Here is a 26,391-nt window from a genome sequence, read left to right on the forward strand (position 1 = left end):
TGGTTTCATTGTAGAGCTCATCGTTTGATAACCAATTGTTATTGGTCCATCTAATGTTGAGAATATTACGAAGTAGTCTACTTTGAAAAGTGTCAATTTTGCGATCAAGATCCTTTGTTGTGCCACACAGTTCGCAATTGTACAAAAAAATACTCTTTAATAAAGCCTCAAAAATCCTAAGCTTAACGTTCCGGCTTATGTTTTTGCATTTGAAAATACTTGACAGTGTGTTGAAAGCACCGTTGGTTATACCAGTTCTTCGGTCAATATCTTCTTCGGTCTCCAGCAAGCTTCCAACATTTTTACACTTCTTCCAACTTTCATTTCCTTTTCTGTGGTTGAAAATTTCTCAGTTTTTGTGCAATTGATTTTCAGATTCCTTCCTGCCAGTTTCTCAGAAACTCGTTTTTCGATATCTTGCAGTATATGCTGACCAGTTGATGCCCAAGATATATCATCAGCGTATTGTTGGTCTACTGTGAAAAAAAAAATTAGTGGTGGTATAGTGCTGTAATCATGATCAACTAACTGAGATGGCAGGATAACTGCATCGATATCATTATCAAAAAGTTGGCTACATAAGTTATAAAAAAAAATGCGCTTTCACTATCTCCTTGTGGTGAACCAATGTTAGTGTTAAAAGGAAGTCCGAGTTTGCCCTCTAGTTTGACGGTGTAGGAGACGATTAGCGGTGATATCAGGTGAAGTTCGTCGTTGTCAAGAACCTGTTCTAGGTCAGTTAGCAAGGATCGTCTTTGAATTTTGTCGAACGCCTTGCTCATATCTAGCATCAATAGATTTATAGTGTAACCTGTGGATGTTATAGCTTTTTCTGCTAGCACTTTAAAAGCGAAGACCATTTCAGCTGTGCAACGTCCTGAAGTGTAGGCAGTTTGGGTAATGGGGAGGATATCGCTCATCAATTGACGGACGAATCCTCCTGGCCACAAAAACTGCAAGAATGTTTCCTCAGTGTTTATAATAAAATGACTGGTCTTAAGTTTTCTGGTGGACCTTAAGTCTTTCCAGGTTTTTGGATAGGAGTTAGGATTCCTTGTTTAATTTCAATTTGGAAATCTCCTGATTCGGCTATACTATTTAAGATATTTGCTATGTGTTTGTGTGTGCATGGGGCATATTTGAGATGTTCGGCTGTGACCTTGTCACAACCTTGGGTTTTATTATATTTTAAGGATGAGACTGCTTGTTTAATTTCATCTTCATCAAAGGGCGTGTTTAGTTTTTCTATAGAAACACGTTTGGTTTGGGGTCTGGGATATTGCAGATAAAAGTCTTTTCGAAATGTTTGCTGATTTCTTTAATTTTTGCGTCGGTATCTCCTATGTGTTTATCGCCAATTTTAATTGTAATGGGGTCTCTCTTACCTTTTTATTGTACTACTATTATTGCTTTTAAGAAACGGTGGGAGCTATCCTTACAATTTTCAAGTGGCTCCTATGTATAAATTTCTGTAATATCAACAGTAACAGTGTGACGCTCATGGGCGCAGATCAGCCTTGGAGAATGGTGGGGACGTAGCGCACAAAAAAATTTGGGCAAATATACCTCCCAGATCGCCGGAAATATTTTTTCCCAGATGATGCTCCCTAACCTCCTTAAGTTTAGGATCTCATGGCTTTGAAATTTAGTTTGGGGAAATACATGGGCGTCTGCAGAAAACAAAATCAGGGGACAAATAATCCAAGTAGACTTTTGTATATATGTGTCAGTGTCAGTAGTAATAATTCTCGTCTTTTATAGCATGTCATTTACACAATGGTGGATCAAACTGTGCCAAAGTTCAATAGGCCTACAGGGGAATTTGAAATGCAGCATTTGCTCAAGACGAACTGGTGGGGACACGGTATATCATGTCCCCACCACTGGAAAATTGGTGGGGACGCGTCCCGCTGTCCCCACCAGGAGCTGCGTCCATAATGACACAATTTCTTGATGGTTCACAAACTTAGCAAAAATATAACATTAACGCATAGCACAAAGATGTAGTATCAATTCAGTCCGACAAAAGTGGACGACTTGAATATTTTAACAATACTTACCTAAGAAGTTACCTACTTGTCAAGTTGTTATTAGTATTTTGTTTACATTAGTTTCGTTCGATGACGTCATTCATGAATATTATAATATTATATGGTTTAGCTACACGTAAACTTCGATTGTACATTGCGAGTCAATAGGTCATATCACACAAAACGTGTGTTTATATCTAATACGTACATCATACTATATTATTGCGACGTTCGTTCTCGGTAGTGCATGGAATGCAATTAAGACAACGCCTACCACACAATTCTCAAGAAAAACTATAGTCCTGTAGAAACGAATCTGTAACAAGAAATAAGCCTATTCGATCAACTACAAGTATAGGTAAGTTTTCACCGTAGTATGTATGTATTTGTATGTATTTTAGATCCTCCTGCGAGCAGGAACTCGCGAAGAAGCCTCATTGGCTTATCAAAGCCGCAGGCTGACCGAAGTCAGTCTCTTACATTCATATTTAACGTCCATGATTATGAATTGTTTAATTGTCAACAACTCTGTAACTGGACGACAAACATTAATCTTGGAGTGACTCGAACCGGGGACCTTATGATTGGAAGGCACCGGCGTTCACCACTGAGCTAACACCCCACGACGTAGTCTTGTTTTATCATTTCATGTTCGATAACAGTGACATTCACCGGCTTTTTGCATATAGTCCACTGTGCATGTACATCGTATCATAGCTTCATACTACATGATTTTTGATAGATCGATTGCGAGTCAATGATAGGCCTACATATGAAACAAAAACATGTGTGTATATTTGATACGTACATGATGGTACATCATACACGATTATTGCCGTGTTAATTCTAGGCAGTGCATGTAGAATTCAGACAACGCCAACCTCATTCTTAATAAAGACTAGTCCTGTAGGAACGAAACTGTAACAAGAAAGCCTGTTTGATCAACTTAGTAGGCAAGTTTTAACCATAGTCTTGTTTTATAATTTCCTGTTCGTTGACAGCGACATTCACCAGATTTTTGCGTATAGTCCTTTACATATATAGTCCTGTATATCCTGTATATTTCATATATATATATATATATATATATATATATATATATATATATATATATATATATATACATATATATATATATATATAATATATATATGCGTATATATATTTATACATATTTATATAATATATATATATGCGTATATATATATATACGCATATATATTCGCATGTGGTATATATACGCATATGATATGACAGATTTCTAATACAATATATAGGCTACATATATTGATGCGTCGCATGTAGTATGACAAATTAATTATAATAAATAATAATAATATATAAAACTGTTATAGGCGTATTGAAAATGAAAGGGCTATCTTTGTTCTTCGAAATCTAGCTCATTCAGCGAAGACAAATGGCGGATTCCACTAATATGGACATCCCTGATTGCATATCCGACCAAGACAGCCTAGTTGTCACTGATGAAGAATTACAGGTTTGTAAACAAGATTTAATTCTGGACATAGTAAACAATCATAAAGACAAAGAAATCATCAAGGGTAGATCAAAAGGCTTTTTCTTCTTCTCTTTCTTCTTCTTCTATTTCAGCTTCTTTCGGAAAAAGTACCTAGAGCATGGAAAGATTTAGGTCGCGCGCTTGGGTTTACGCCTACTGAATTGGATGCAATTGAAATAGACAATCACGGACCGACAGGAGGCCACAAGGAAACAGTCTACAATATGTTGTTGAAATGGCAGAGAGAGCATGGGAAAGATGCCACAGTACACGCATTAAAACAGGCTCTGAATAAGGCAAAGATGGGGGGCATCTTACTATAGAAATCGAGCAAAACATTCTTTAAACGGTATACATTGCTAAAAGAAATTGTATATAGACAATTTGTTCTCTTCGGGGGTTTTTTGAGGGGGGGGGGGTTAGTATAATGTTACCTGTGGTTTAATTAAAGAGCTGAAAGTTTATACGTTGTTAAGCTTGCAGAATATTACTCATTGTTTTAATGACCCACCATTGGCACTGAAGTGGACTATGTCACATACAAATATGCAGTTCTATGTTATAAACAAACACAATTAGGGTTAACCGATTTAATCACTGGTTTAGATACAAAACTTCAATGATTTTTTTTAATGGAATAAATATGAAAATCAACCATGAAAACTTTGCTAAGCCATTTATTTTACATAAAAATGTTCAATCAATTTACATTGGCAGTAATTACCTGGAGTTTATCTAGCAGAATAAGAAAAATGTCAACAACAAAAACAAGTCATGCAGTAACCCCAAACATGAAAATGGGACTGAGCACTCTACCAATTGTTGTGTTAACCTTATTATGTCTCACCTAGACATATACCAGCCAAAATTTAAGTGTTGCATATACATGTTATTAATGTTACAAAAACTGCTTCATAGTTTGAGAAAGTTTATCACTTGTCAATTAAAACATCAAATTTAGCTCTCTGACCAGGTTCGCACTTTCATAGATATACCCACTCGGTAGATTAACTCTAGAAATAGACTGTACTGTTCGAATGCAATGTTTGTAAACTTTATAGCTTTAAAGTGAATCTGATCGCAATTGGAATATGCTGATGAAATTTGGTACTGAACTTGTATTGTAAGCACCTACTTTTATAAAAAAAAAATACGACCCATATGCAGTGGTTTGTTATCTTGAAGCAAGAGGTCTTGGAATACTACTATTACTACATGTTAGTAAAATTGTCAGAACTGTTCCTATATACTCGCAACAGTGCATGCACTGTGTTGAGAACTAGAGGGTCAAAGGTCGATCGGTGGTTCAGATCTGTTCATGAAATGACTGTAGTGTGCCCTGTATATACCACAAAACCAATACACCAGCCAAAATTTAAGTGTTGCATATACATGTCATTTAGTTACAAAAACTGTTTCATAGTTTGGGAAAGTTTATCACTTGTCAATAAAAACATCAAATTTATTTCTGACCAGGTTTACAAGTTCATATAGCCTAGTATAGATATACCCACTCGGTATATTAATTCTAGAAATAGACTGTACTGTTCGAATGCAATGTTTGTAAACTTTATAGCTTTAAAGTGAATCTGATCGCAATTGGAATATGCTGATGAAATTTGGTACTGAACTTGTATTGTAAGCACCTACTTTTATAAAAAAAAAATACGACCCATATGCAGTGGTTTGTTATCTTGAAGCAAGGGGTCTTGGAATACTACTATTAATACATGTTAGTAAAATTGTCAGAACTGTTCCTATACTCGCAACAGTGCATGCACTGTGTTGAGAACTAGAGCGTCAAAGGTCGATCGGTGGTTCAGATCTGTTCATGAAATGACTGTAGTGTGCCCTGTATACCACACCAAAAACCAAATTAAAGTCAACATATAAATATCATTCGAGCTTTGATGTATTCATTCTCACTGTAAACTGTATTTGTCATATCTGGTATTTTTGCACGCTGTACTAATGAATATATAACCTGTCACGTGATAAACAACAACGTGCACAAGAGTTCAAAGGTGGTGGCCAAATTCTAAATATTCCCGACTGATTAAGGTAAGGACAGGAATATTTATGGAAGAGCCAGAGACGAATCAATGAGTTCATGATGGGCGTGCATGGAGGTGTCCTCTCCCAGAAAAAAAATCAGACGTCAAATAGCGCATTCTGAGGCATATTTAGCTATAAATTAGTTCTATAATTAGGTTGAGCTAATAAATACCACTGTAATGTGTATTATGTGCGTGTGTGTGTGCATACGACAAGGAGGGTTTTTACCCCCGTAGCAGTGGTCTAATTTTCTCCGGCGAATTTCCCCCCGAATGACGATGGGGTGGGATGGTCTCCCTCCCCACCCCATCCAGGCCACTCCCCACCCCAACCCACCCCAACCCACCCCAACCCACCCCACCCCTTGCGCTCGCCACTGGCCAGAAGTAACATTCATTCTCTATGTTAAATTACCCAAAGTTACTATATTTTTCTATAGAAATGTACCTATGTTTTCCAATATCATATTAGTGTTATAATCCACCTGATTGACGAAATCTTTGGGCTCTGTATGGCTTTGACTAAGCAATTGTTCCTTTATAATGATACTCCTACACTGAACAATTCATCCGGTGTCGTGTTCTGTAAATAAACTTTCGTATAATGTACGACAAGTGGAAAACCCCTATATTTCGTAATATTGAATCATTCTATTATCAGCGCGAACTAACCAAAAAGAAGGCCTTTTTAAAGATTGCCTGAGTCGTGGTTTTGATTGGAAAACCCCTATGTTTCGTAAGTATATAGAAACACGATAATCGATATACAACATGTCTCCCGCACATTGCACATATAGGTAAGAACGAAACAAAATATTGGTATTCGTGCATATTCAGCTCCAGATCAAAGCATCTAACATGAGGAAAACTGTATTTTACAAGTTTGACGTCCGCGTGTCATTGCTTAAGCCTTATATAGGGTGTTTCGAAAGTTCGTTCCGCCCTATCCGTATTTCTTTTTAAAAAGATGTTTAAAGCTACACTAAACACCATGCATACGGTAATTGTTATTATTTTATGTAGGCTACATATATATGTATTGATGTAGTAGAGTCAGTTTCCTTATTTGTTTTCCCTTTCTTCCGAATTACGAATTGAAGCTGGCGACAGTCGGAAATTCCGACTGTCGCACTCAAATTTTCCAACTATCGTCATTTTTACCAAGATTGGGGGGTGAGACACCCCCCACACCCCCCCCCCCTCTAGCGACGTCCCTGGCTTAAGCCATATATTAATTGGAAATGTGCTTATTCTGTGCGAACGGAATAAATCATATGAACCAAACAGAGCCTTATAATTGTTTGATTGTAGACATGGTTAAGGCTATCAGGATCGATAGATATAACGGATAGTTACATTTTATATAATTAAACGTAGAATCAGGTTTTGAAATTTGTTCCATTAGCAAAGTTCCAATTCTTCGGCATAATCGTTTTATTTACTGTATTCTTGAGAGATCAATTAAGGGAGGACATTCTACGACGAGAATAATTACCCTTAGTAAAGGCGACGACGAATGCGGCGATAAACTGCAGAGATTTCAAAGTTCGGCTACGAGACGTTTATCTCCGGCACCACCCCATTCCTAAGTTTTATATTATTGTATATACTTCTGAAAGAAGATAAACGAATGGGGTTATTCAAAATATTTAAATGACGTAATATTCCGGTGGCCCAATTTGATTGACATGTTTGTGTGTGTATGTGTGTTTGGGGGGGGGGGGGGGGGTAGGAGCATAACCTACTGTACTTCTCTACACTTTCTGTTCTTTTGTAACTTGGTTAGAAAGTCCTAGCAGAAGTTATCAAGAGGTAAACGCTACCATATACAGATTTATATACTCCCGTGAAATGGTAATATTATGTGTTATGTATTGTGTTATATTATGTTTAAAATATGTTTGAAATATCCGACTACAAGCAAGAGCTATAAGCCTCCGTGTGTCTATAAAACCATCACAATGTATACATTCTTATGTGTGTTTTTATTTGGTGGGGGTTGAGAGGGGGAAGGTTGTTTGTCATAAGGTTCTCATGGTCGTATCATGTATATAGGGTTTGGACATCTTCTCACGGATCGCATGGTGGCCCCTTTATGTGGTCTAAAACGACCACAGAAAGTGCACGGAATGTTCATTTTCAGTATACATAATACAAGTATGTAAGTTTCTTATCCATACGAATCTAAATTTAGCGATCCGCTGAAAATATTGTTAGGTTACGTTAAATTGCCGTTCTGGTTAACAATTACGACAAATAGCACTTTGTATAGCCTTTGTAAAATATGAGTCAGGCCTGGGTATATGTGAGGCCATCGCCGCCACAAAAAAAAGACAACAGCCAAAAATAATAATTATACGTAAAAAACAACACAAAAGAAAGGTTTAAAACAAACTTTCATGAAAAAAAAAGAAAAAAAAAGAAACCAAGTTTAAAACGAAAAGAGGTAAATTAAGAAGACAAAGAATTACAGAAACTTTCAACTGACCAAACGTGATGTAAATAAACACAAAACAAATAAACACACGAAGAGTTTAATCTTAAAAAGGTAAAAAGCGTACACATCAGACCTTTAAAAAAAATAAGCACAAAAAAATGCAAATAATATATTGCAATTAAACGAAATTAATCTTAAAAAGGTAAAAAGCGTACACATCAGACCTTTAAAAAAAATAAGCACAAAAAAATGCAAATAATATATTGCAATTAAACGAAATACAAATACAAGTTAATAATGTAAAATATTACAAAGAACTAAAATATTGTAACGCTGTTACTGTAAAGTTGTGGTGCGATGGGATATCTGAAATCTAAAATACATACATGATCATTTCCACATGTAGGATATATACGAACGTGGGGGAGGGTGTGTGTTGGGGGGGGGGGTGCGGGTGGAGGAGGGTCCCCTTTGTAGTGTTGAAACGATGCTACATTTTACGTCTATCTTCGTGTATCACATGTATATATGAAAAAACTATCGACACGATCAATCAGTCCTGTCTCTCACCTCCTCTCATGCACTGGTGTATTTCCTTCCCTCTGTTTACCCTGTATTTTTTAATTTGCCGACTCCCCTCCCCCCTCCCATCCCCCCAAAAATATATGTTCACAAGGTTAACAAGTCTATAGTCCCAAGCTAAACACACATGTTGTGGTGAACGTTCACTATACTTGCGGATCAAGACGGATCCCCCACACCCCCCCCCCCCCCACACACACACTGTACTTCCCAGTTTCAGGAATAGGCATATGGAAGATTATTCGGAGTTTTCCCAAAAGCTAAAAAAAATAGTTGTTCGTGATGGTTCAATGATCTTATAGTCAGACATAGGCCTATATATGGTTCTCTTTGTCCTTCGTTGACGTCGAAGTTTGAAATGAATTAATCGTGCTAGGAACGTTCGGGCAACTTTTTAAATTTCTCTGGCAAGAAAAATAGCTTCCCCCAGTGTTCCTTCTGGTTGAGTAGAGCCCGTACGCCTATATGGTCACACAATAGTATAGAGTATGATCCATGCAGACAGATAGTATTTTTTTTTCTTTAATTCCATCCAATTTCAGTTCAACTTTCGAAGGACAATTTTTGGTTGACTAGTATCAAGTTGAGAGTTGTCATTCGAGTCAGTCGTGATGAGGTGCAGGGGTAGCCCCATGGTGGGGATGGGTACCCCCACCCTCATCCCCGTTGCCGACTTTTTGGCATTTCGTTGGGAGCCTTTCGGAACAAGAAGCAGGATATTCAATTCTGGAGTACAGTAGTTCAGTGGAAAAACTGTTAATTATTATTCATTTCTTATTCCCTTTTTGCCAATCCTTTCTGAAGAGGGTGGAGCCGCCCCTTATGGCAACGTCTTTTACTTCCCTTTTACCGTTCAAGTTTCGTTATTTTTAATTCGGTGCACCGGTTACGAGGATGGGGGTGCAGCTAAGGCAAGTGCTCTGTGATCGCCTAAAGGGCCCGTGGCCAGGAGCCCAAATATAAGTATAAATATACATATTTATCTATGTATGATATATGACAAAAATGCTTTGTCTTTCCCTCCTGATATAGAACTAAAATGCATATATATAAAAAGAAATTAAACAGACTGTGTCTATATATAATATACCTAAATTGAATGAAATAACAATTGTTCACAAATGACGGACTTGACCATACGTTTGATACCCAATGTTGTAATCACTTCAGAAAAAAATTTCACTTTGTATTTGCGTTTTTATTTTTGTGACACGAGCCAGTGTGTATCGGACTTATATTCTCTATTAGTTTCTTGAGCTGTAAAAAAACGTCGAGTCGCGACTTCGGTTACAATATTTGCAAATACTTTACTCCAGTTAGCACAAGACTGGTGTATCTGGAAAAGTTTGAAATACACTGGTTTGTTACAGTAAAATAGCATAAAACTACTGCACTTCTATAGGGAAAAAATATCAAATGTCCCCCCCCCACACATTTGGAAAAGGGGTAGTGTCTATTTGGTTAGGGCTTACACATCTCAGGATTCATATCATCGAATATCACTCAATGTTGCTGAATGGAGAATTCCACCCAGATCTCGTGAGTTGGTACCCTGAGCTCTCCCACAATCTTAAGCTTAGTCTGTCTTTCTTTCGAGGACCAGTTTCCAGTCGTCGTCAGTTGAAGGGTATAGATAAATATTCAAGTCGATGAATCCAGCGGTACGGGCTATGTTTGGTGAAGTTGAAGCTCTCTTGCGGTTGCTCCTCATCTCCTCCGCCAGTTCGACGGAAGCCGAGAGATCTTTTAGTGCTTTGAGACGTTTGAAGACACGGCTACGGAGCACCATGACTCAACAGAGACTGAACCATGTGATGGTGTGCCATATTCACCGCGAACGTCTAGCCCAGTTGAAGCCCTGATGAGTTAGCAGAGAAGTTCGTTGGTTCCTTGGATTACAGACCGCCGCATCTTCAGGCGATTCCAGTAGAAACTAGTGCGCTCCGTCGATATCATAATAGATAGCACTTCATAGCCAGAGCCAAAGCTTGTACATAGTTGTTGTTTAGTTGTAGATGGTGTTTCAAAGACGATGCCCGTTCCCTAATATTGGGGAAATGAAATAGGGAGCATAATCCGTGGCAGCGCATCCCATTTTACCTTGTTGTTGAGTGATACCGGAGTCTACTCCAACACTGGGTACACGCAGGGACGTCTCTAGAGGGGGTGTGGGGTGTCTCACCCCAAACTTGGTAAAACTGACGATAGTTGGAAAATTGGAATTCGACAGTCGGAATTTCGACTGTCGCACTCTAGTTTATCTAGGCCTATTCATTTATTCCTGTGATTGTGCATGACCTAAAAATTGAAAAATTTCGGTCAAAATTGACCTTTAATCTGTCATATTTACCACGTTTTCCTTGCCACTTTGAAAAATTGTATCTCGCGATTCTTATACTCCACCGTACAAAACTTCGTAGGATTTTGAATACTTCAAAAAAAATGCCTAATAGAACTACCGTCATAGGCATAGGAGCCCCAATTTGATTTGGGGAGGGGGGGGGGGGTTGTAACGACTTGCCCGAAAAAATATAACCAAATTTTCGCGCGCTACGCCCACGTTCCACGTGTTAATGTGCATATTATATAGACATGCATCGGTTTTTTACATCGCATGCAAATAACATACAATAATTTTCCGTCTTATTACCCTTCCATTTGGTTAGAATTATTGGGAAGTCGTTACAATATTAATGGTAATATTTATATAAGTTTAACCAGTGGCGGAGCTAGGGGTATTGGTCGGGGGGGGGGGGGGGCAAGAATGGTCTGTAGGGGCGCTTTCGACACTATCTAAGCGGAGCGCCACCATAGGTTGGCGTGGACCGTACAGAAATTGTTGAGTAAAGATACTCCCTAGATCGCCAGAAATGATCCTTTCCGGGCCTTGCTAATTTGCAGATAAACGAAGAATAAATAGGTGTCATCGCCATTTTGTCAGAAAATTACACCAACAGAATGTGACAAATGTCAATAGGTAGATGAGAGCGGCAATGAAGAAGTCAATAGTCGCGAATAAGTAAAAAGTAGTAAAGAGCTGAAAAGGGCGCCATTAGTTCATTTGAGTCCGTCAGGGGGCATCCGCCCCAACCCCCTTCTGACTGTAAGGACGCTCCGCCACTGAATTTAACCACTGAAAAAACACATTGCAAATAATCTTTCTTTCAGTAGGTGCCCAAAAAGTTATCAGCATATTGCCCGAATTTTCACAAAAATATTTGGTTGGGTGGGGGGTGGGCTAATAAATTTGTGAAATGAGTGCCAGTGGGTCAAAATGTATCGAAAAAACCGAGGGGAGACCGCCCCCTAGAGCATATTTTTTTGTATTTTTTTTTTATGATATGAAAGTTTTATAGTAGCCGTTATAAGAGGTTTTAATATTTGTACACCAATAAATTAACTGTGTCTGAATTTTCAAAAATTCCCTGACCAAAACTCTTCATCACACTTCCCTCTACTCGTGAATTTTGACTGGTCTGTTAGGGGTTGAAGTCTCACAGTAATGTATTTGCATACGGATCGAAAACGGCAATACCTATCACTGGAGCATTTGAGTGTGTTGCGGAATCCAAAGCAAAACTCCACTTGCAGTTTTCCACGTTCCCGCTGATACGCATCATATACGTCCATGTTAAGCCACTCCACAGCATCTGAACTTGGTATTGTGAAAATCATCCACGCTGTGATGACACCAGTACACAGTACCAACCCGGCAAAGTCATGCTGAGGTAAAACTTGTTTCTTTTTTTTTCTTTTTTTTTGGGGGGGGGGGTGTGTAATGTAGTAAAGATGAAGTAGTAATACCCGCCACCTTTTGTTATTAACTTTATATACCGTATTGGACGACCATGGACAGATTTGAAGAGGAGAATATAGTATACGTAGAGCATCATAACACACTTGTCTCTTGTTTGCTATCTGCCTCTTTGTTCACTCTATATACATGCCCTTAACTAACACCGAGGGATATTACAGGGGGTGGGGGAGGGTGGGGTGGAGAATAGTTTATGGCAATAAGTCTACTTAGCTGCCATGCACAGTGAAAGATCTTCTGCTGCATTATTTGACTGAATTAAGGTACCGCACAGTAATGAAACAGTCAAGATGTAATTCTTGCTGTGTATAAGTTGATGATGCAGGTGCTTGGAAAATAGGTCAAAACGCAACACAATTTTGGATAGAACTTCCCAAAATATATTTCTCTGAACTTGCTGACTTTATTTTTCAATGGACGTATCAGATCGTCGAAGTTGGAAACTGGTATACACATTCTTGCAAAACAAAATTCAGATGGAAGAAGAAATAGATAACCTCCAACCGCTCCCCTCCCCCCCCCCCCCCCCCCCTCGACAAAAAAAGGTGCATACATTTACCAAACACATTTAATCTTCATCTCATTTGCTTGGAAGGTACAACAAGAACTCATGAGTGCTGCATCTTAGGCTTCTTCAATTTCTTACTTAGCAGTTAGGCCTATAGTAGGCTAGAGGCATACTTGACAAACAGCAAAAACAGATGTCATCTCAGTCCCAACAAAGTTTGTTATCACCATTACTTGAGTGAATTCTACTTTCCTATTGTGACATAGGTACTTAAAAGGGTTGTCTGGTGGCCCAAAGAAGTTACCTTAAAAAATAGTAAATAATTTTCCAAACATGTTGTCAAAGTATGAGAAAGCTAATGTTGCGTTTGACAGAGAAACGATTTTTTAATCGTTAAGGATAGACATTTCAAATATGATTTGAACAGTACAATACGTGACGTCAGCTCTGCCATAGCAGATTGCGTCATAACCCACCCTCCGCACAGTACCTATACGGTAATCACAACAAAAACAGCGTTTGTATACAGATAAATTTCTTCCTTAATTTCCGGTGAAATTTCTTAAAAATTAGACATGTTTTCAAAAACTCCTTAAGCCGCCATGTACTTGAGCGGTGGTTCCGTGGTCTTTGTGTAACACAAGGTAAATTTTAACAGCAGACTCTGAGTTGTTCAGGCTATACATCGCGCTATCCAGCTCCAACGCGAAAAATGTTCGCATGTAGGCTGTACTCAAACGTTGACAATCGGACAGTTCTGCGAAGCCTAAGCTTCTCAGTGCTATATTCTGCTCTGACAACGATTCGATCAATTTCTTTAATAATTTCTGGTGAAATTTCTTATAAATTAGATATGATTTAAAAAACTCCTTAAGCCGCAATATATGTAGTAGATCGGTGGTTTCGTGTTCTTTGTGTAACACAAGATAAGTTTTAACAGCAGGCTCTTCGTTGTTTATACATCGCGGTATCCAGCTCCAGCGCGAAGAATGTTCGCGTGTATAGGCTACTATAACGTTTACAATCGGACAGTTCTGCGATGGCATCGATCCCGCCAAGTTTCATCTTTCGGTTTAACGAATACTTTACAAGTTTCCTTTTACTGTTAATTTGATCCGTGAATTTTATTTCAGCGATTTCTAAGAACAGTTAATGAACTGTGGTTTGAGTGTGAGTGTACTATGTGTAACGCTATACAAGTACACCAACTGAGCATCGTAGTATATACGTTCGCGAGTATGTACGTTATATATATGAGGCAATTCAATGTGCTTACACGTGAGTTAATTTGCTGCGGAATTGGGAGTGCTAACTTCAAGTCGCCTGTTTTGCCTATCTGCAAGCACTACGTCAATCACCATATTGAAGCGTTCGAACAAACGGTACTTTTGGTGAGCAAGAAGAAAACGTCGAATGGGGACAATTTTTACATGGTTAGAAAGAGAAAAATAATAACTACAAGGACAATGTATCAAAATCTTCCACCAGACAATTCCTTTAAGGTACCGGCATAAAGCATATTTCTTAACCACCTCCCTTCTATTTGCAATTTATGAAGTGAGCCCTCTTTTTAGCCTATTGATTATCTCATTCTAACTGAACAAAAGAAACTAAAACCAACATATGAAATCCAGTCAATCCTCAAGATTTATGGCATTTGCCAATGGTAACTGGCAGTAGTATTGTTTTATGACAAATAAAGAGTATACCAGTGCAGTGATGACCTTGTAGAGAGAGAATTGGATGTGCTTTGGAGAGGGGTTTCAGTTCGGTTAACACCAGGATAGTATTAAATGATAGAGACGAAGAAGAAAGCTTGTTGTGTAATCATTCCCCCACCCCCTGCTTGGTCACACTATCCTAGCAATTGGATATAGCCTAGGCCTAGTTACTACTGTAGCATTAATAAAATGATAACTTTACAGTAGTAGTTAACTTGTAGCTAGGCTAGGCAAACCACATGCTATCGCCCCCTGTGTCACTACCAGTGAAATGCCAAAGTACAGACCCACTGCCTGGCGGTAATCTACTATTGATCGATGGAAACTTCGGTTACATCCTAGAGTTGTATATTTGTCCAGTTAAAAGCCGCATTTCAATAACTTGGCATATTGAAAACGCCGATAAAAGTGCAAAATGCTTCCGTGTATAGGCACTTATACGGTGTTGTGACGTCTCAGCAGTAGCCTTCACTGTACATAACAAGCAGAACCATAAACTGATTCATGCAAAATCATTGGACAAATAATCCAAGTAGACTTTTGTTTATGATAGGTCTGTGTCAGTGCAGTGGCGGCGGAACCGGGGGGGCTTGGGGGGGGGGGCTCAGCCCCCCCCAATGAAAAAGTTGAGGGGGCAAATGCATGATAAGCCCCCCCAATATTTACCAAGGCTCCGAAACGTGCATCTGCCCATTTTTCAATGCATACTTGTCGATCTGTCCGATGCACACGTATGCTATATAGGTGTAATAATTTTAGTAATTGCTGGGGGACCCTGGTCCCTCGGCCCGTCCCCTGGCTATAGACCACATTGTCACCCCAACCGCGTCTTCACGCCCCCGTGAAAAGTGGAAGCAGTGAGTGTGAGTACCGGTAAGCGTAACACAACTTCGTCTTAGGCCAATGACTTGCCTCACTTCAGCCAGTTCTCCAACATCCCCTTACTTAGTGGCGGAGCGTCCATATATACAGTCAGGGGGCGGATCCACCCCCCCCTCCTGACGGACTCAAATGGACTGCTGGCGCCCTTTTCAGCTTTTCACTACTTTTAACTTATTCGCGATTATTGACTATTTTATTGCGCTCTCATATACCTATTGACATTTGTCATATTCTGTTGGTGTATAATTTTCCGACAAAATGGCGACGACACCTATTTATTCTCCGTTTATCTGCAAATTAGCAAGGCCCGGAAAGGGTCATTTCCTGCAATCTAGGGAGTAACTTTACTCAAAAAATGTCTGTACGCTCCGCGCCAACCTTTGGTGGCGCTCCTCTTAGATAGTGTCGAAAGCGCCACTACAGACCATTCTTGCCCCCCCCCCCCCGACCAATACCCCTAGCTCCGCCACTGCCCTTACTACACTCAAAAATGTCTTTGCGAGTACACTACGAGTAATAGCTACTCTCTTAAAACACCATCGAATATACAAATTACAATGTTTTTACAGACTTTTACGTGCAATCTGAGAAATTGCAGGCTTGAGACCCATATTTTAGGGCTAGGTATTCGCAGCATAAAACACTCGGGAAGTGCCGTTTCCGGCCGTCTGGGGGTTTGAAAAAACCCAAAATTTTCTTGTACGCTCCGCGCCAACCGATGGTGGCGCTCCGCTTAGATAGTCTCCACACATTAGCCCCCCCCCCCCCCAATAATTTTTCCGTTCCGCCGCGCCTGTGTCAGTGTCAATAGTAACAATTCTCGTCTTTTATAGCATGTCATCTGCACAATGATGGATAAAACTGCGCCAAAGTTCAACGCAGGGGAATATGTTTACATTAGTTTCGGCGATGACGTCATTCATGAATTTTCTAATATTATATCGTTTAGCTACACTTGAACTTTGACCGTACATTGCGAGTCAATAGGACATAGCACACAAAAATAGTGTGCATATCTACGTACATCATACTAGTTTTCAGCGACGTTCATTCTAGGAAGTGCATGGATTACAATTCGGAAAACGCCTACCACAAAATTCTCAAGAAAAACTATAGTCCTGTAGAAACGAATCTGTAACAAGAACGCCTATTCGATCAACTACAAGTATAGGTAAGTTTTCACCGTAGTCTTGTTTTATCATTTTTATGTTCGATAACAGTATCATTCACCGGCTTTTTACATATAGTCCATTGTGCATATACATCGTTTCGTAGCTTCATACTACACGGTTTTAGATTTATCGGTTTTGCGAGTCAATGATACGATATGAAACTGAAACGTGTGTGTATATTTGATACGTACATGATGGTACATCATACACGATTATTGCAGTGTTCATTCTAGGCAGTGCAATCTAGAATTCAGACAACGCCAACCTCATTCTTAATAAAGACTGGTCCTGTAGGAACGAAACTGTAACAAGAAAGCCTGTTTGATCAACTTAGTAGGCAAGTTTTAACCATAGTCTTGTTTTTATTATTTCCTGTTCGTTGACAGCGACATTCTTCAGATTTTTTGCGTATAGTCCTTTACATATATAGTCCTGTATATATATATATATATATATATATATATATATATGCGTCGCATGTGGTATGTGGCGAAGACAAATGGCGGCAGATATGAACATCCCTGATTGCATACCTGACCAAGACAGGCGAGTTGTCACTGATGAAGAATTACAGGTTTGTAAACCAGATTTAATTCTGACATAGTCAACAATCATAAAGACAAAGAAATCAACAAATCACCTCTTCTTCTTCTTCTTCTCTTCTTCTTCTTCTTCTTCTTCTTCTTCTTCTTCTTCTTCTTCTTCTTCTTCTTCTTCTTCTTCTTCTTCTTCTTCTTCTTCTTCTTCTTCTTCTTCTTCTTCTTCTTCTTCTTCTTCTTCTTCTTCTTCTTCTTCTTCTTCTTCTTCTTCTTCTTCTTCTTCTTCTTCTTCTTCTTCTTCTTCTTCTTCTTCTTCTTCTTCTTCTTCTTCTTCTTCTTCTTCTTTCTTCTTCTTCTTCTTCTTCTTCTTCTTCTTCCTTCTTCTCTTCTTCTTCTTCTTCTTCTTCTTCTTCTTCTTCTTCTTCTTCTTCTCTTCTTCTTCTTCTTCTTCTTCTTCTTCTTCTTCTTCTTCTCTTCTTCTTCTTCTTCTTCTTCTTCTTCTTCTTCTTCTTCTTCTTCTTCTTCTTCTTCTTCTTCTTCTTCTTCTTCTTCTTCTTCTTCTTCTTCTTCTTCTTCTTCTTCTTCTTCTTCTTCTTCTTCTTCTTCTTCTTCTTCTTCTTCTTCTTCTTCTTCTTCTTCTTCTTCTTCTTCCTTCTTCTTCTTCTTCTTCTTCTTCTTCTTCTTCTTCTTCTTCTTCTTCTTCTTCTTCTTCTTCTTCTTCTTCTTCTCTCTTCTTTCTTCTTCTTCTTCTTCTTCTTCTTCTTCTTCTTCTTCTTCTTCTTCTTCTTCTTCTTCTTCTTCTTCTTCTTCTTCTTCTTCTTCTTCTTCTTCTTCTTCTTCTTCTTCTTCTTCTTCTTCTTCTTCTTCTTCTTCTTCTTCTTCTTCTTCTTCTTCTTCTTCTTCTTCTTCTTCTTCTTCTTCTTCTTCTTCTTCTTCTTCTTCTTCTTCTTCTTCTTCTTCTCTTCTTCTTCTTCTTCTTCTTCTTCTTCTTCTTCTTCTTCTTCTTCTTCTTCTTCTTCTTCTTCTTCTTCTTCTTCTTCTTCTTCTCTTCTTCTTCTTCTTCTTCTTCTTCTTCTTCTTCTTCTTCTTCTTCTTCTTCTTCTTCTTCTTCTTCTTCTTCTTCTTCTTCTTCTTCTTCTTCTTCTTCTTAGGGTTCATTGGCAGTTCTTCTTCTCTTCTTCCTAGGGTTCATTGGCAGTACTTACCTGGACTTTATCTAACAGAATAAGAAAAGTGTAAATAAAAAAATGACATGCAGTAATCCCAAACTTGAAAATGGGGCTGAGCACTATACCAATTGTTGTGTTGACCTCATTATGTCTCACCTTAAATTGTCAGAACTGTTCCTACTCGCAACGGTGTGTGCACTCAGGTGTTGAGAACTAGAAGGTCAAAGGTCTGTCGGTGGTCCGATCTGTCATAAAATGACTGTAGTGTGCCCTGTACAGTGTATATACCACAAAACCAATACACCAGCCAACATATATGCATGTCATTTATGTTACAAAAAACTGTTTCATAGTTTGGGAAAGTTTATCACTTGTTAATAAAAACATCAAATTTAGTTCTGACCAGGTTTACAAGTTCATATAGCCTAGTATAGATTTACCCACTCGGTAGATTAATTCTAGAAATAGACAGTACTGTTCGAATGCAATGTTTGTAAACTTTATAGCTTTATAAGTGAATCTGATGGTAAGTGGATTATGCTGATGTAATTTGGTACTGAACTTGTATTGTAAGCACCTACTTTTATAAAAGTTACGACTCATAGGCTATGCAGTGGTTTGTTATCTTGAAGCAAGGGGTCTTGGAATACTACTACTACATGTAAGTAAAATTGTCAGAACTGTTCTTCCTCGCAACGGTACGTATGCATTGTGTTGAGAACTAGAATTAAGGCCATTTTTTTTATTAGATAAATATACGGCTCTGGGTTGAGCTAATAAATACCACTGCAAAGTGTATGTGCGTGTGTGTGCGTACGAAAAGGAGTATTTTCACCCCCGTATAGCAGTAGTCTAATTTGCTCCGGCGAATTTTCCCCCGAATGACGATGGGGTGGGATGGTCTCCCTCCCCACCCCACCCAGGCTTCTCCCCACCCCAACCCAACCCACCCCTTGCGCTCGCCACTGGCCAGAAGTAACATTCATTCTCTAAGTTAAATTACCCAAAGTTACTATATTTTTCTCCAGAAATGTACCTATGTTTTCCAATATCATATTAGTGTTATAATCCACCTGATTGAAAAAATCTTTGGGCTCTGTATGGCTTTGTACCAGCAATTGTTCTTTATACTGATACTGCTACACTGAACAATTTATCCGGTGTCGTGTTCTGTAAATAAACTTTCGTAGAATGTATGACAAGTGGAAAACCCCTATATTTCGTAATATTGAATCATTCTATTATCAGCGCGAACTAACCAAAAAGAAGGCCTGAGTCTTGGTTTTGATTGGAAAACCCCTATGTTTCGAAAGTATATAGAAACACTAAAATCGATATACACCGTGTCTCCCGCACATTGCACATAGGCAAGAACGGAACAAAATAATGGTATTCGTGCATTCTCAAACGGCGCCAGGTCGAAGCATCTAACATGGGGATAACGGTCTTTTACATGTTTGATGTCCTCGTGTCATTGCTTAAGCCTTATATATATTAATTGGAAATTTTCTTATTCTGTGCGAAGGGAATAACAACACAGAGCCTTATAATAATTTGATTGTAGACATGGTTAAGGCTATCCGATATAGATAGGCCTATAACGGATAGTTACATTTTATATAATGAAACGTAGAATCAGGTTTTAAAATTTGTTCCGTTAGCAAAGTTCCAATTCTTCGGCATAATCGTTTTATTTACTTTATTCTTGAGAGATCAAGGGAGGACATTCTACGACGAGAATAATTACCCTTAATAAAGGCGACGACGAATGCGGCGATAAACTGCAGAGATTTCAAAGTTCGGCTACGAGACGTTTATCTCCGGCACCACCCCATTCCTAAGTTTTATAATATTGTATATATTTCTGAAAGAAGATAAACGAATGAGGTTATTCAAAATATTTAAATGACGTAATATTCCGGTGGCCCAATTTGATTGACATGTTTGTGATGTGTGTGTGTATGTGTGTGTGTGTGTGTGGTTGCTACATCCCTATGTCGTGTAGTCAGCACCGAACACAGCAGTAACGTAAATCCAACCCTATTTTCCTTTTTTTTATCGGCAAACCAAAATTCATTAAGGATGCGGTCGGTGTAGCTAATTCATTTCGATAAAAGTAAAAAATACTTTTCGGGGACGTTTTGGGTGATATTAAGTAACAAATTGTGACACGGTTAGACAGACGCGTAGCGAGGAATTTGCCAAGGGAGAGGCGAATCTTGTAGGCAAACTATCTAAGCGTAGCGCCATCATATATAGTTGGCGCGAATCGTAAGAGAAAATTAAAAACAAATATGCTCAAGGAGGTGGGTGTAGCCCCCTTCCCCTCCTTGGATCCCCCCCCCCCCCTTGGCTACGCGCCTGCGGTTAGACATCTTGTAGGAAACAGGCCAAATGGAAACCCAGTTTGATGTGGATCATATATATGATTGTACGAGCTTACACTCATACACAAGAGATGTACAGAAATTATGATAATAATCATGAGTGACAACTTTCTATACGGTCAAAAACGACCACGAAGTGTCATTTACCTCATGCAACATGTGTTGGATGAAGTTTTAGCCGCCGCCAAATATGATTTGGATAAATAATCTCACGCATTATTTTCTATTTATGAGCCACAAAAAAGGCTATGCCACCTAAATGGGGGGATATTGGATACTATATCCCCCACCTAAAATATTGGGAGGACATGTCCCCCCTGCCCCCCCCCCCATGATCGCCCCCATGTACACAGCAGTCTTGACTGTGCGTTGTAACATGTTTTTCAACTTGTGACATGATAGTTGAGCGACTTAATCGCTTGGTATCAAACTGTTCTTGCCTTCTATTAAGTACATCAATACTCTTCAAGTTGTATCTGTCCTACACAATTTAGCCGGTCTAGATGAAGGATGCAACCATAAATATACAATCCAAAATTATTGCCGTGTTTTTCTGCCTTCTTAATGACTAAAACATTGACAATGCGTTTCATCACTGAATTGTGATGGTTTTAATTTTTTAGCAATCACTTGATACGATTTAAAACAATATAATCCAATGTTTTAAATCAATTTCTGCATATTTTATAACTTCGGTTTATGCAGATTTTGGAAATAATAAGTAGACTCTTCGGAGCCAATGTTGGAAGTGTTTGAAAACATGTTGTTGTCAGTATTCCCAGTATTGCCAAGAGGGTGTTGGAGGGGGTGGGGGGTAGGGTGATATTTAATTATATCGGTAATACCGAAAACTATATGGCTTACTTTGTTATATTTCCTCCCTCCGTCCGTCTGACTTAATTGATATATACCTTTCAATTAGTGTTTTGCTATGATAGTCAGTTAAAACACTGATAGCTGCAGTAGTGATACTTTCAATTTTTTTTTTACTGATGCAGCCTTCACATGTATTTAACATGTAAACGTCTAAATTGGTGAGTTTGCTGTCTAAAAGTATTACCTTGAGTCGACTTGTACGTTGAGTAGAGCACAGCAAGAATTAGCTATATTTAGTCATAGACTACTGTAAAGCTTGGACTGTGTGGTGAAGGTTTTCAGTTCTAGAACTCGGCTAGAACTATGGCTTTAAAACTAACAGATTTAAATATCTTACATTATAGGAATATCTAGGTTTACCATTAAATTGACTTATACTTATATTACAATCACTCCCTTAGTTGTTACAAACTATTTCATGTGATTCCAAACATAACAAAATCCATGATACTGTGAATGAGTTGATTGTCTCGACCCGCTCAGTGTAGATCGCCGAGCATAAACTAAACCTATATACACTTAGTATCCAATGCATTACACTCCATATTTTCTGCTTTATCACTGCGGGCGATTTTCTTTGTGTAGTCATCTACTATGATTTTGTTTTGTGTAATAGCCTAAGTGATTAATGTAGTTTTGTATGAAGAGATAAGAAGCAGGAATAAAGCGTCACCCGATGACAGTAAGGTCGAAATTTACGCTATTCCACTATCCCGAGATAGTGAAATCATGAACGGAATACCAAGTTGCTTGGGTTCACTATTCCGTATGGATAGTGCTAAAAGTGATAGCTAAACTTTGACAAATCCACTAAATTTACTTGCCTAACAGTAGTCAGTTTACACGTGAGTTGCAGTTACGTACAGTACATACATGTTCCGTAGCCAACGGCACTTGCACCAGTATAGCAAGCCTTACATTTTCCTCCGATTTATTGCCCTTAACACGTTCCGTATACCATCGCGTATGTATAGGGAACATTATCACCTCGTGTGTAACAGGTAGTACAGTGTTGGAAATCCTTGTTCAATTTCCCGCGAACACACTAAAAACAACTGCCGATTTCCCGATTTTGGTTATATTTTTCGGGCAAGTCGTTTCCCCCAAATCAAATTAGGCTCCTACGCCTATGCTTGTGGGTGTCCAGGGGCGAAGGCCCCCGGAAAATATTTGTAATTTTGCGTGTCTGGTGATAAAAAATTAGCAGTTGAAGATGCAAAATAATAACAAATTTTGGAATTTAAATTGTCACGAAACTGATGAAAATTTTAAAATGACAAGTTGGAGACTGTACGTAGCAATATTATGTTATGAAAAGAGATTTAAAATGTCTTACAATCTTAAAAAGTTTAACTTACAAAACTTCCGATATTATGAAACAAACAACGTTCGGTAAAGCCCCGTTTCTAGACTGCCTAACAATATGCGTACATAAGTTTACAACTGCGGTGTTTAACCCTACTTAAATACTACGTTAGGCTATACATGTGCTGCGAATTTTCCCAGGTACCTTGCCAAACAACTGTGAGCTCATCCCCTGTCTAACACCTGTTTGTTAAGATTTTTTGGCATGTTTCCAAGAAACGTTACATGGAGTTTAACTATTTTGGCTCCATTCTAGAATTAATTAGGTCAGTCAGTAAAGGATCGGTAAAGTTATGCGAAATATTATCTTAGACGTTCAAGAAAAGTAGGTAAAATATCCCCGTAACATTTAGATAAGTAAAACACACCTCAAGCCAACTGACACCTCCGCATGAACAAAACAATATATTCCCCATGATACACGAGGCACAGTCCATACTATACAAGCATAGCACGATATCAAGGCCCCATGGCTATGGCCATCTTTATGAGAGTAACCCTTGTAATTATTATTATTATTATTACACGAGATTTATATAGCGCCTTATTCAATTAAAAAATTGCTCTAAAGCGCTTTACAGCAAAAGATAAAAAATTTGCCAAAAGTAAAAAAAGTTAAAAAGGATATAAAAGTTAAGATTGTATAGAAAAATAGAAATGTTAAAACATAAATAGAAAAATAAATAGAAAAATTATGACTAAAATACAAGAATAACACCTAAATTAAGTATGTACAGCAAGTATAAAATAAGTACATTAATCTGTGTTGGCAGCTCTGAAAAACAGTGTTTTAAGTAATTTCTTGAATTGCGTTAAGTCTATATTAATATTGCATATGTCCTGGGGTAAGTTATTCCATAATGTGGCAGCAGTATAATCAAAACGTTTAAATTCATATGTTGATGATCGGGTAGAAGGCACACTAAGTAAATTTTTATTCATTGAGCGTAAGGATCTAGGCGGAATATAAGGTATGGTCTCATTGGTGATGTAACTAGGGGTCAAGTGATTAAGAGCCTTAAAGGTAAGTAAAAGAATCTTAAATTTTGATCGAAAACGTACAGGTAACCAATGTAGTTCATACAGTACAGGAGATATATGGTTGCGACGAGGAGTTCTAGATATAAGGCGAGCTGCACAATTTTGTGTGCGTTGTAGGCGGTTTGTTAGAGACTGTGAAATACCAAATAGTAAAGAATTGCAATAATCGAAGCGAGAGGTAACGAGGGATTGAACCAGTATTTTACATGCATCAGTTGTAATGAAATCTCTTATTCTACCTATATTACGAATATGGAAATAGCAAGACTTGATAATGTGATTAACTTGGGTCTCCATGGTAAGATGAGAGTCAAAGTAAACTCCTAAATTCTTAACAATAGATGCAGGATAAATGGTATTGGTCCCAACTGTAATGTGCGGAGTTACATCGTCTTTCAATTGGGTTTTAGGTGAAAAAATAATAAGTTCCGTTTTAACATCATTTAACATAAGTTTGTTTCTCCTCAACCACATCCCAACTTTGTTTACACATTCCTGCAACTTTTCTTGTATTTCTGTCCATGACATTTTGGGATCGAACTGTAAATAGAGTTGCGTATCATTGGCGTAGCAGTGGTAGTTGACTTGGTGACGCTTTATGATTTCACACAGTGGTTTGGTGAACATACAATAAATGATGGGGCCAAGTACTGAGCCTTGTGGGACGCCACTGCTAAGTTGTACAGCTGTCGACGAAGTCTGGCCAATTTTGACCCATTGCTTTCTTCCTGTCATATAAGATTTAAACCAGCTTAATGCATTTAGTGTAACCCCAAAAGTTTTTTCCAGACGTTGAAACAAAATTTGGTGGTCGATGACATCGAAAGCAGCGGACAAGTCAAGTAAGATAAGAGCCACATTAAACTTCGAATCAAGTGAAACTGCTATTTCGTTGTGCACCTTCAAAAGAGCGGACTCCGTTGAGTGGTGTTGCCTGTAGGCAGACTGGTAAGTATCGTGCAGTGCATTTACAGCTAGGTGGTGACTTAATCTGTTTGCAACGACTCTTTCAACTAGTTTCGACACAAATGGTAATTGCGAAACAGGTCGGTAATTTAAAAGAGAGTCTTTGTTCAGTCCAGTTTTTTTCAGGAGTGGAGTTACACACGACTGTTTGAATGATGGCGGAACGAGAGACTCGGCTAGGGATTTATTAACAATGGCGGTAATAATTGGGAGCAAAACATCAACACACCTCTTCAATATCCATGTTGGCAAAGGATCCATGGAACACGATTTATTTGGTAGACGAAGAATTAATTCCCGTATCTCAGTCTCATTGGTGGGTTCAAATTGTGAAAGGCATTCTCCATTAAAGGTAACATCGGCTTCCATTATGTCCGTCCAACTGACGTTATTATCGAAACGTTGGTGAATGGAAGCAACTTTATCTATGAAAAACTCATTGAATTGATTTGCGAGATTCTCGGCCGAGGTGTGATCGGGCAAGGTTAAGCTACTATTTTCTCCCATAATGTGGCGAGTCAATTGAAAGAGTTGCTTCATGTCGTTACCACATTCAGTAATCTTAGTTGAGTAATAGTTTTGTTTTTCTTTGACAAGTAATTTATTTACATCGCGGTACGATTGTTTGTAAATCAGAAAATGAACAGTAAGTTTTGATTTTCTCCAGACTCTTTCAGCTTTACGGCGCTTATGTTTCGCATCTCTCAATCTATCAGAATACCAAGGTGCATTAGGGCGCAATGTGATATACTTCGTGATTATTGGTGCATGAATATCCATTAGGCGTGTCAACTGGCTATTGTAAATGTCAACCAAATCACATAATGAACGATTCGTAACCATCAGCTCGGCATTATTCCTTATGTCATCCACTAAGTCTGAAATTTGTATAGAGCGATACCTTCGGTACGTTATACATTTACGTGGATGCTTTGGTTTACACATATCAAGGTTGAAATGCACAGCATAGTGGTCGCAGGTTAAGTTTCCATTGGCATCACCAAGATTAGGATCGGTGATTATCGGAGATCCAGAAAGAAAACCACTCGATGCGGACTCGTTGGTGATAACAGTGTCTAGTGTGTGGCCCGCACGTTGGGTGGGTCCAGTAACGTTTTGCACAAAACTGTAAGCATTAAGCAAATTGCAGAACCGCTTGGTACTAAGATCATTTGCTTTATCGAGATGAAAATTAACATCGCCAACAATAACAACCTTATCAATGGACGAGGCAAGACTCTCCAAAAATTGCGACCATTCATCAAAAAATACTGTATTTTTGAGTCCATTTTTGGTAGAGGGTGGGGGTCTGTAAACGACGCACATAAT

General features: G+C 38.5%; 1 protein-coding gene across 2 annotated transcripts in view; it reads left to right on the forward strand.

Annotated features, from left to right (window-relative positions):
• The first annotated feature begins 2,241 nt into the window (after nt 1-2,241).
• Nucleotides 2,242-26,391, forward strand: part of LOC139968932 (uncharacterized) — a 41,667-nt gene continuing 17,517 nt past the window's right edge. The window contains exons 1-3 of one of the 2 annotated variants that reach the window (XM_071973557.1): nt 2,242-2,388; nt 3,430-3,437; nt 17,209-17,293. In XM_071973557.1, the coding sequence (XP_071829658.1) occupies nt 17,219-17,293 (75 nt within the window). In that variant the 5' untranslated portion in view covers nt 2,242-2,388; nt 3,430-3,437; nt 17,209-17,218. Of the gene's footprint in view, nt 2,389-3,429; nt 3,438-16,564; nt 16,719-17,105; nt 17,294-26,391 lie in introns of those variants that run through there. The other variant, XM_071973556.1, reaches the window with a different exon arrangement.

This window comes from Apostichopus japonicus, chromosome 6 (assembly GCF_037975245.1).
Source record: "Apostichopus japonicus isolate 1M-3 chromosome 6, ASM3797524v1, whole genome shotgun sequence".
In the NCBI taxonomy this organism is placed as follows: Eukaryota; Metazoa; Echinodermata; class Holothuroidea; order Aspidochirotida; family Stichopodidae; genus Apostichopus; species Apostichopus japonicus.